General features: G+C 48.9%; 1 protein-coding gene across 2 annotated transcripts in view; it reads right to left on the reverse strand.

Moving 5' to 3' along the window:
- Window positions 1-349: 349 nt before the first annotated feature.
- Window positions 350-12,128, reverse strand: part of RALGPS2 (Ral GEF with PH domain and SH3 binding motif 2) — a 298,932-nt gene continuing 287,153 nt past the window's right edge. For both annotated transcript variants that reach the window (XM_045028272.1, XM_045028273.1), the window contains one exon: window positions 350-1,911. In XM_045028272.1, the coding sequence (XP_044884207.1) occupies window positions 1,882-1,911 (30 nt within the window). In that variant the 3' untranslated portion in view covers window positions 350-1,881. The remainder of the gene's footprint in view (window positions 1,912-12,128) is intronic.

The following is a 12,128-nucleotide window of genomic DNA, read 5'->3' on the forward strand; positions in this document are numbered from 1 at the left end:
ATCTACTATATCCTCTTTATACTAAAAACAGATTTCACAGAGTAACATTTGGAAATGCCCCAACTTTCCACCTCTCTCTTCCCCCAGAATGGTTCTCTCTTTATGCTAGTTTGTTCTCTCAATAGGGACAGCAAGCTTCCTCCTCTGCCTCATCAGTCACAAACTAATGATTTCTGTTAAGAAAATGCGATATTGATTCTGGGAACTTTAATGTGTGAAATTCTATCCTCTTACCCTGATTTAGTAAATGAAATGTACATTACCAAACAAATTACCACCTCCGGAATTCCCCCTCCCTCCCCCCCAAGATTATCAAGAGAACTCATTACCTGAGACCACTGGATAGTTTTAGAAAATCTAGGGGTGCACCTGTAAACTTATTTACTGCTTTTAAATTACAATCTCAGTGGAATATCTACTATTTTTTCAAGAAGTTTTCCTGGACACTATTGGAATTTCTTCCATATTTATGAAGATCAATGTTCCGAATCTTAAATAGGGCTTTGTGTACAACAGACTATAATTAAGTAACTTAAAACAACCCAAAATAAGGCACGAATGAAAATCTAATGCATAGAACACAGCAAATTTGTCCTCCTGTTTGGGATTTTAAATTTTTTGAAGAAGTACATTTAGTGACAAAAAATTACTCATATATAGGAAAAAGGTTTTGATTATCTAGTCCACCCTATTTTTCTTTCCTAGATTAAACTTCTTTAGAAATTGCAAATATAGTTTGAGCTCCTAAATCTTGAACAATACAGATAATTAAAACCATTTTTTTCAAAATGAAAATATGGAAACTCTGACATTGTCTCTCTCAAACACTGTAAAAAAAGAGGTCTTATAAAACTGATTCTCTGAAGCATCTTATCCTGAGAGAGGGTCTTCTGCTTTTCCCTCCCTTTAACTGTACCTAGGGAAACATCCCTCCAGAGAAGTAAAACATCTCTGTGAGCTATATCCAGTGTTTGTTGTGTAGTGGAACCATCACATGGAGGAAAGTAACCAGTGTAGAAATACAATGGGAAGGAAACACTCAGTTCTGACCTGATGATACCTCACAGCTCCCACTTAAAAAACCCAAAACAGACTATTCTTCAACCAGGAACTAGACAAGCATGTATCACAATCCTGCTTACAAGAAAAAGCGTGCTGTACAAACACAAACACAGTGGCCTTTGTGCCACTGGCAGGAAGTAAGGTTCCTATACAGTACTAAGGTTACCAAGTTTAGTACTTAAAACAAACAAACAAAAAAAGTTGCATTTGTTACAGCTCTCATAGTCTAGGTCTGAGAAAATTAATGATGCTCCAGATCAAGTGAGCCTGAGAGAAGCTCCAGTTGAAGGCTGCTAGTATAGTCTAAACACCATCCCTAGAATGTGTAAGTACCGCTATATCCTTAGAGTAAAACCAGATGTTGATGCAACCCTTAAGAATATGGTTATACCCTTTTTAAAGAATACTAAAAAGGTGGAACCCCCCCCTCCCCCAAAAAAATTAGTATAAAGTTAAAAGAAATGCAGATTAGCTACAACCTATTTAACCCAAGCACAGCACCGCCATTAGTTTCACACACACTATTTGGTGTTTCATGTTGGTTTTCCTTTCACTCTTTAAGGCAGTGGTTTCCACAGGTCAGTTCAGAAAATATTAAGAAGCATGGTCCATGGCAGTTCATGTTGCGACTCCATTTTTCACTCAGGGGAATCCATTCCCCAAACTGTTAGCACTCCAGCGTTTAGAGATTGAGTCTTTAGGTTCTGTTCTGGCACAGAAATAAATTTATAGCTGGCACGCTTTCTTCAGGACGTCATGCTCAAATTATGAGACAAACAGTTCATCAAATTGTTCTCTTTCATGTTTTGAATTAGCTTTTTACTCAAAAGACATCAAGTTGGCAGGAACCTAAAACAAAAACACAAGTAACAGCTGATTTTTATTTTGAGAATTGGCTTTCCATATTTCATCTTTTCAGAACCCACCCCATGCAAGTTTAAAATGTTCAGTTTACCTCTCCCCTCTACAAGAAAAAAGGGTAAATACAACCAGTCAAGCAGCACTAGAGTAACTACAACTATAGGTTTCAGAGTAGCAGCCGTGTTAGTCTGTATCCGCAAAAAAAAAACAAAAAAAACAGGAGTACTTGTGGCACCTTAAAGACTAACAAATTTATTTTAGCTCACGAAAGCTCATGCTAAAATAAATTTGTTAGTCTTTAAGATGCCACAAGTACTCCTGTTTTTTTTTTTACAACTATAGGAAACATATATACAGAGAAGGCAGACATTAGATTGCAGTATGGTTTATAAAATGTGTTATAACATGATTTGGCTCTGGTCTATATCTATAGGTGAATTATGACAATGTGGTTTGGCCACAATTGAGAGTTTAACATTTATTAAAGTTAACAAGCCTACTGGAGACAGACGCAAGGCCTTTGCAGCTGAAGGTGCCAGTTTATGGAATTCCAATGAACAGAGACTAGGATAAGGCCAAGTCTTGCCATGTTCATGGAATATGCTAATCGCATATCTTTGTGAAGGCATTCCCTAAATAATGGAGAGGAAGAAGTGCCCAGCAGCGTTGTTCATCATTCTTTAATAGCTAGAAAATGGGAAGTGCTGATGACACTGCTCCTATAAAGGCAGAGGAAATGCTAATATACTCCAGGAGCAGATCTAGAACAAATCAGCTTGTTCTATCTGATGAAGTCATATTTTGCCAGCACTTTTAGAGAGCTGTCATTCCTCATCTGCACTGTGGCTGAGGAATAAATCTTATTCCCCAAGAGATCCAGCTGCTTAATGTCTTTACCCTTTGATATGATATGTATCTAGAAGCTTCAGCATAGTGAGATCTCACATCAGCTGGAGAGTCAATTTGAGAGCCCAAGGTCAGACAAGTAAAAATATTCAAAACCTTTTTCAATGACCTGATATAGAGGGATAGTTTGTCTATTTCAGAGTCGGAAGAATGAATCTGAGGATAAAAGTCGGTTACTCACCGTTGTAACTGTTGTTCTTCGAGATGTGTTGCTCATTTCCATTCCAATTAGGTGTGCGCGCGCCACGTGCACGCTCATCGGAAGATTTTTACCATAGCAACACTCGGTGGGTTGGCTGGGCGCTCCCTGGAGTGGCGCCGCCATGGCGCAGGATATATACCCCTGCCGACCCAACCGCCCCTCAGTTCCTTCTTGCTGGTTGCTCCGACAGTGGGGAAGGAGGGTGGGTTTGGAATGGATATGAGCAACACATCTCGAAGAACAGTTACAATGGTGAGTAACCGTCTTTTCTTCTTCGAGTGTGTAGCAGGGTGGACCCTGCTCCTGCCCTGAAGGGTTTAAAAGCGGCCTGGCAGGGCTTGAGAGCTGTGGCTCTAAAAGCTGGGCTGATTGGGGAAGTGGCTGCAGCTGGGCCACACCCCAATCAGGCCACAGCTGGCCCCTATAAAAGGATGGAGGCCAGAAGCCCAGACAGTCTCTCTTTGCCTTCAGAGAGAGAAGGGCCTGGCTGTAGGGAGCTATAGACTGGATACCTGAGTGAAGCAGGGCTGGGGAAAGGCTGGGGAAGCTCCAGCCTAGAAAACCCCAGGCTGCGGCCTAGCATAGGGCAACAGGTACTGGGGGTTGCAGAGGGCAGCCCAGGGATAGGCCAAAGCAGCAGGTCCAAACCCCTTTGCCTGTGATGAGTAGGCTGATACTGCAGCCTGCCCCAGAGTGTGGGGCTAGACAATGACTGGCAGTAGCCAATACTGAGGCAAGGTGGGGATAGAGGGTGGGGGTTCCCTTAGAGGGGAAACACTGAGAGAAAGGGGTTACTGCCAGGGGGCAGCACCCCCATGTAAAAGGGCACCGGGTCCAGGGAGGGACACGGGGGCTGAAGACAGGCGGATCACCGGCCTGCAGAGGGCGCTCCAGCACTGGAATAGAGCTAATTCCCGGAGTCACCAGCAGGAGGCGCCGCGGGGGTGAGTCCGACCCGTCTACAGAGTGCTTGCTCATATCGATTCCAATTAGGTGACTCCCAAGCCTTACCTAGGCGGTGGGGTCGGAGTGAGATGTTGCAGAGTGCAAGACTGCTGAGCCAAATGCTGCATCGTCTCTGGACTGTTGAACCAGTGCGTAATGCGAGGCAAAGGTGTGAACCGATGACCAAATAGCTGCTCGACATATATCCTAGATGGGAATGTGGGCCAGGAAGGCAGCAGATGAAGCCTGAGCCCGAGTAGAATGGGCGGTGAGGTGGCTAGCAGGAACATGAGCCAAATCATAACATGTACGGATGCAGGACATCACCCAAGATGAAATTCGTTGGGATGAGACCAGTAGGCCTTTCATCCGATCTGCCACAGCTACAAAGAGCTGAGGTAACCTTCGGAAGGGTTTTGTTCTCTCGATATAGAAAGCGAGAGCCCTGCGAACGTCTAGGGTGTGCAGCTGTTGTTCCCGTGGCGATGTGTGCGGCTTCGGGAAAAAGACTGGGAGGAAGATGTCTTGATTGACATGAAAGGCAGACACCACCTTAGGGAGGAAGGAGGGGTGTGGTCGCAGCTGTACCTTATCCTTATGGAATACCGTATACGGGGGATTCGCTGTCAAGGCCTGAAGCTCAGATACTCGTTGTGCCGAAGTAATAGCGACGAGGAAGGCTGTTTTCCAGGAAAGGTACAGTAGCGAGCAGGTGGCCAGGGGTTCGAAAGGGGCACCCATAAGTCTGGCTAAGACCAGGTTAAGATCCCAGGTAGGAGTCGGTCGTCTGACTTGAGGATACAGACGTTCTAAGCCCTTGAGGAACCTTGAGACTATGGGGTGAAAGAAGATCGAGCGGCCATTTTCCCCTGGGTGGAAGGCGGAGATGGCTGCCAGATGGACCTTTATGGACGAGACCGCTAGGCTCCGTTCTTTCAGGGACCAGAGGTAGTCCAGAATAGCAGGAACAGGTACATGCATGGGCACTAAGTCATGCTGGGTGCACCAGCAGGAGAAACGCTTCCACTTGGCTAGATATGTCATCCTAGTGGAAGGCTTCCGACTGCCCAAGAGAACCTGCTGAACTGAGGCAGAACAACGCAACTCAGACTGGCTCAACCATGCAGCAGCCACGCTGTGAGATGAAGAGACTGCAGGTCCAGATGGTGAAGCCTGCCGAAGTTCTGTGTTATCAGATCGGGCCAGAGCGGCAGAAGAATCGGGTCTGCCACTGCAAGGTCGAACAACATGGTGTACCAGTGCTGCCTCGGCCACGCTGGAGCAATCAGGATTATGCGGGCGCTGTCCCTGCGGAGCTTGAGAAGGACTCTATGGACGAGTGGGAATGGTGGGAAGGCATAGAACAGGTGTCTCTTCCACAGAATCAGGAACGCGTCTGAGAGGGAGCCCGGGGAGCAGCCCTGGAATGAGCAGAACACCTGGCATTTCCTGTTCTCTCGAGAGGCAAAGAGGTCAACGTGGTGAAACCCCCACTTCCGGAAAACCGAATGGATGACGTCTGGGTGGATCGACCACTCGTGAGACAGGAAGGATCTGCTGAGGTGATCCGCCAGAGTGTTCTGGACTCCGGGGAGAAAGTGCGCTACCAAGTCGATGGAGTGGGCTATACAAAAGTCCCAGAGGCGAACGGCTTCTTGACAAAGGGGGGGAAGAGCGTGCTCCGCCCCGCTTGTTTATGTAAAACATGGCTGCTATGTTTTCCGTAAACACTGATACACAACGGCCGTGGAGATGGTCTCGAAACACCTGGCATGCTAGACGGACTGCCCTCAGCTCCCGCACATTGACGTGCAAAACCAGCTCTTGAGATGACCAAAGACCCTGAGTGTGAAGGCCCTCGAGGTGGGCACCCCAACCCACAGATGATGCATCCGTGGTCAGAGCCATCGAGGGTTGCGGTGGGTGGAATGGTATCCCCGCGCAAACTGTGGTGGGGTTCAACCACCAGGTTAGGGAGACCAGGACCTCCTGGGGAATGGTGAGTAGGAGTCCAGGCTGTCTCTGCGTGGCCTGTATATTGAAGCTAGCCAATATTGGATGGGGCGGGGGCGGAGGCGTAGCCTCGCGTGCTTGGTTACGGAGCTGCAGGAAGCCATGTGCCCTGTCATGAACAGATAGTTAAGGGTTAAGGTCTCTTTTACCTGTAAAGGGTTAACAAGCAGTACCTGAGAAACACCTGACCAGAGGACCAATCAAGGGACAGGATAATTTCAAATCTCTGTGGAGGGAAGGCTTTGTCTGTGTTCCTTGTTTGCTCTGTGTGCTCTCTTTGGATCTAAGAGAGGCCAGACATGTCTCCAAGTTCTCCTGGAGTATTTCCTACTATCCAGTATAGTGAGTATTAGAAAGGCGAATTAGTCTTATAATTTGATTTCTACATTTGCAATTGTGTGTTTGCTGAAGAAAATTCTTTATTTCTGTTGCTGTTACTGATTATTCTGAGGAGGAAGGAGGGGGAAGTCTCTTCAGTTTTTATAAGTTAGACCCTGTATTTTTGCATCCTGGTAATACAGAGAGAGTGTACTTTTCTTTCTTTCTTTAATAAAATCTTTTCTTTTTAAAACTTGATTGATTTCTTCCCTTGTTTGGATTTTCAGGGGAAGGGGAGGGGGAAAAAGTGAATCCCTCTTTGTTTGATTCAAGAAGTTTGAATCAAGGTATCTCTCTCCAGGACTAGGGAAGGGGAGGGGGAGGTGAGTCCCTCTTTGTGTTGAGTCAAGGATTTGACTCGGTGTGTAATCTCTCCGGAGCAGGCTGGAGAGAGGGAAGGGCGGGGAGGGGAACTGGCTGTTTCTCTCTCTCTGGTGAGATTCAAGGGGTTTGAATCTGGGTTCCCCAGGGGAAGCTTGGGGGGACAGGCAGTGTGTTATCCACTTTAAACGTAACTGGTGGCAGCGAAAACCAGATCTAAACTAGGATTTTAGTTTAGAGGAGTCCATGCAGGTCCCCATCTTGGAACCCAACAGCTCCAAGTGGGGGAGAAGACCTATGACATGGTAGGCAGCGGTTGGGATGGTATTAAGAACCAGGAGCCATTGAGAGCTATTCTTTCCCTCTAGAGCAGGGAGGCAGCCTGAGAAGGGGCGGGGGGTAGAAGTATTCAGCTTCTAACAAGGTATTGTTAGGAGTTTTCCAGCTGGGCTAAGCTGGAGGGAAAAAAGTTTTCCAACAGGCTTTGTTGGAAGGAGTTTTTCTTTCTGGTTGCTTGGACAAGCAGCTTGAGGAAAAGGAGGTGTAAGGTTTTCTAACTGGCTTTGTTAGAAGGAGATTTTTTTTTCTTTTCTTTTTTTCTTTTTCTTTCTGCTTGCTTGGACAAGCAGCTTGAGGAAAAGGAGGTGTAAGGTTTTTCTAACAGGCTTTGTTAGGAAGGACCCCTACTGGGAGAGCATTAAAAATTGCTAGAGACAAGTTACCAAACCAGTTTTTCTAGTTTCTTGTGAGCCAGCAAGCAAACACCATTTGCAAATGAAAAGTTTTGTTTCTTTTTATTCAGTCGTGAATAGAAAGGGTAGGAATTTGTGAACCAAGAAATACAGTTCACTAACTGCAGAGGGGTGTGGCCAGCACCAGAAAGCACAAAGACATGAGTACCAGTCAAACAGCTGACCACAGAAGAGAGATGGAGAAGCAAAAGGCTGACCACAGGAGGGCGTTGGAGCTCCAGAGGGAGGCCCACCAGCAGGCCCTGGGATTAGCAAGAGCTAACCCACATGTTCCAGCCAACCCTAACAATCCTTCTCCAGGCACTGTTCCCCATCCCAAGAAATTTCCCACCTACATGGCAGGTGAGGACACTAAGGCCTTCTTGGAAAATTTTGAAAGAACCTGTCATGGGTACAACATCCCTGAAGACCAGTACAAGGACTGGTCAGGAAAGTAGACTTTTGCTGTCTATGACAATTATTCCATCCCCATGCTACTGGGGGAAGACTTGGCCAACCATGTGGAGCTGGCCAAGAGGGGGGGGAGTGGTCACCCGCAGTCAGGCCAAACAAGCTTCCACTCCCATCCCTGTTCCTGAGCCGTCCACCAGGGCCCCGTCAGTGTTACCAGAGACCCAGACAGAGGTGGTGGAACCGGATCCCATGCCAACAACTACAACAGCCGTAGTACACCCAGTCCCAGAACCGAAACTGGAAGAGCAACCAGCAGCAAAACCATTGCCAGCACTGACACCAGCGCTTGCAAACCCGTCTCCAACCTCATTGCCAGAGGGCGCCAGCAGGCCAAAACTGGCAGAAGCAGCAGACAACCCTACACAAGAGGCTCAGCCAGAGCCTGAAATATCACCTAGTGCACAAGCGGAGAGCGGTTCACAGTCAACGGAAACAACCTCATCACCTACATCGCTTCCAGAGGGACCAAGTCCAAGTCCACAGTCTACGGAGGAACTGGTGTCTCCAGCCTCAAGGGAACAGTTCCAGACTGAGCAGGAAGCCGATGACAGCCTTAAGAAAGATTGGGCGGCGGCACGAAGCAACCCACCGCCTCTCAGCTCTTCTAATCAATCCCAGTTTGTTGTAAAACAAGGACTTTTATATAAGAAGATTCTTTCTGGTCGACACCAGAAAGGCCAGCATCCTCAAAAACAGTTGGTAGTTCCAATTAAGTACCGGGACAAGCTCTTAAGCTTGGGCCATGACATCCCAGTGGTCATTCTGGGGTGAACAGAACCAAGGACAGGCTGGGGAAGTCCTTCCACTGGGAGGGGATGGGCAAGGACGTTGCCAAGTATATCCGGTCACATGGTTAAAAAGTGTTCTTAAATGTCAAATATCTTGTTGTTTACATACTTAGTAATATATGTAATAGTGCATGTGTTTTATTAATCTGTTTATTTTACAGTTCTAGGAGGAAATCACCGCCAGTGTGGGTCCCCCACTGTCTGCGATTTGGGGGGCGTGTTATAAACAGATAGTTAAGGGTTAAGGTCTCTTTTACCTGTAAAGGGTTAACAAGCAGTACCTGAGAAACACCTGACCGGAGGACCAATCAAGGGACAGGATAATTTCAAATCTCTGTGGAGGGAAGGCTTTGTCTGTGTTCCTTGTTTGCTCTGTGTGCTCTCTTTGGATCTAAGAGAGGCCAGACATGTCTCCAAGTTCTCCTGGAGTATTTCCTACTATCCAGTATAGTGAGTATTAGAAAGGCGAATTAGTCTTATAATTTGATTTCTACATTTGCAATTGTGTGTTTGCTGAAGAAAATTCTTTATTTCTGTTGCTGTTACTGATTATTCTGAGGAGGAAGGAGGGGGAAGTCTCTTCAGTTTTTATAAGTTAGACCCTGTATTTTTGCATCCTGGTAATACAGAGAGAGTGTACTTTTCTTTCTTTCTTTAATAAAATCTTTTCTTTTTAAAACTTGATTGATTTCTTCCCTTGTTTGGATTTTCAGGGGAAGGGGAGGGGGAAAAAGTGAATCCCTCTTTGTTTGATTCAAGAAGTTTGAATCAAGGTATCTCTCTCCAGGACTAGGGAAGGGGAGGGGGAGGTGAGTCCCTCTTTGTGTTGAGTCAAGGATTTGACTCGGTGTGTAATCTCTCCGGAGCAGGCTGGAGAGAGGGAAGGGCGGGGAGGGGAACTGGCTGTTTCTCTCTCTCTGGTGAGATTCAAGGGGTTTGAATCTGGGTTCCCCAGGGGAAGCTTGGGGGGACAGGCAGCGTGTTATCCACTTTAAATGTAACTGGTGGCAGCGAAAACCACATCTAAACTAGGATTTTAGTTTAGAGGAGTCCATGCAGGTCCCCATCTTGGAACCGAACAACTCCAAGTGGGGGAGAAGACCTATGACATGCCCCATCAGGCTGAGGCAGTTGCGTACCGACATTGTCGAGAAGGTTTGGAGACCTCGAATAATGGAAGCCATCGCTTGAAAACGCGACTGTGGAAGGCAGGCTCTGGCCAGATTGGAATCCAGAGTCGCTCCGATGAAGTCTAGTCTCTGTGTGGGTGTTAAAAGTAGACGTCTCTGTGTTGATCATGAGGCCGAGGCTCCCGAAGAGGTCTTTGACTATGCGCAGATGCTGCGACACTTGCGACTGGGAAGTCCCTCGAATGAACTAGTCGTCGAGGTACGGGTATACGTGTACCCGACGACAGCGGAGGGAGGCGGCGACTACGGCCATGCATTTTGTGAACACACGCGGAGCTGTAGAAAGGCCAAACGAGAGCGCAGTAAACTGAAAGTGTTGAAGGCCGACCACAAAACGGAGGTACCGTCTGTGCGGCGGGTAAATTGCAACGTGGAAATACGCGTCCTTCATATCGAGGGCGGCATACCAGTCTCCCGGATCCAGGGAGGGAATGATGGTCCCCAGGGTCACCATGCGGAACTTCAGCTTTATCATGAATTTGTTGAGTTCTCGCAGGTCTAAGATCGGTCGTAGACCCAGGGGCAGCTCTAGTAATTTCGCTGCCCCAAGCACGGCAGCACGGCAGCAGCATGCCGCAGGGGGCGCTCTGCCGGTTGCCGGTCCCGCGGCTCCGGTGGACCTCCCGCAGGCGTGCCTGCGGATGCTCCACCGAAGCCGCGGAACCAGTGGACCCTCCGCAGGCACGTCTGCAGGAGGTCCACCGGAGCCGCCTGCCACCCTCCTGGCGACCGGCAGAGCACCCCCCCGCGGCATGCCGCCCCAAGCATGCGCTTGGCGTGCTGGGGCCTGGAGCCGCACCTGCGTAGACCTCCCTTTGCCTTGGGGATTAGGAAGTAACGGGAGTAAAACCCCTTGCCCTTCATGTCTTTTGGTACCTCCTCTATGGCTCCTAGAGCTAGGAGCGACTGGACCTCTTGTAAGAGGAATTGCTCGTGAGAGGGGTCCCTGAAGATGGACGGGGAGGGAGGGAGGGTGGGAAGGTGGGGTTGAAACAAACTGGAGGTGGTATCCCAATTCCACCGTGCGCAGGACCCAGCGGTCGGAAGTGAGCTGAGACCAGGCAGGGAGGAAATGAGAGAGACGGTTGAGAAACAGAGGAAAAGGATCCGGGAAAGTAACTGGTGGGCCACCCTCAGGCGTCCCATCAAAAGTTTTGTTTGGGCCCTACTGGTGGTTTTGGGGGCGCCTGATTTTGGCCTTGTAAACGGGTCGGACTCACCCCTGCGGCACCTCCTGCTGGTTACTCTGGGAATTAGCTCTGTTCAGCACCGGAGCGCCCTCTGCAGGCTGGTGATCCACCTGTTCTCAGGCCCCCGTGTCCCTCCCTGGACCTGGTGCCCCTTTTCTCCGGGGTGCTGCCCCCTGACAGTAACCCCTTTTCACTCTGGGCTTCCCCCTTTGTCTCAGGGAACCCCCACCCTCTATCCCTACCTTGCCTCAGTATGTGGCTACTGTCAGTCATTGTCTAGCCCCACACCCTGGGGCAGACTGCAGTATCAGCCTATTCATCATTGGCAGGGTTGGGTTTTGACCTGCTGCTTTGGCCTACCCCTGGGCTGCCCTCTGCAACCCCCAGTACCCGTTGGCCTTGTGCTAGGCCGCAGCCTGGGGCTTTCCTGGCTAGAGCTCCTCAGCCTTTCCCCAGCCCTGCTTTACCCTAGGTACTTATCTCAGTTCCTAAGCAGCCAGGCCCATCTCCCTCTGAAGGCAGAGAGAGACTGTCTGCCTTTGGCTCCCTGGCCTTTTATAGGGGCCAGCTGTGGTTCAGTTTGGGGCGTGGCCTCACCTGCAGCCACTTCCTCCATTAGCCCAGTCTTGAGAACCGCCGCTCTCAAGCCCTGCCAGGCCACTTTTAAACCCCTCTGGGCCGAAGCAGGGGGTCACCCTGCTACAGGCCTCCTTGAGGGCCAGACTGCCTTTGGCGATTTCCTCTGCCACGCAGTCTGCTAAAGTCCTGACGCGGTCTAGGCGGGGCATAAGGGTGGTGTGGCTGTGGCCGGAAGGTCCTGCGTTGGGTCACTGGCGTGTGCATACCCAGCGAGCGCATTATAACACGGTTATCTTTCAGACTTTGCAGTCTGGGGTCAGTCTTATCTGAAAACAGGCCTTGGCCTTCGAAGGGCAAATCCTGAATGGTTTGTTGCAATTCAGGGGGAAGGCCTGATACTTGGAGCCAGGAGATGCGCCTCATCGTCACTCCTGATGCCAAGTTTCTAGCTGCCGAGTCTGCGGCATCCAGAGAATCCTGGAGGGAGG

Source organism: Mauremys mutica, chromosome 8 (assembly GCF_020497125.1).
Source record: "Mauremys mutica isolate MM-2020 ecotype Southern chromosome 8, ASM2049712v1, whole genome shotgun sequence".
Classification (NCBI taxonomy): Eukaryota; Metazoa; Chordata; order Testudines; family Geoemydidae; genus Mauremys; species Mauremys mutica.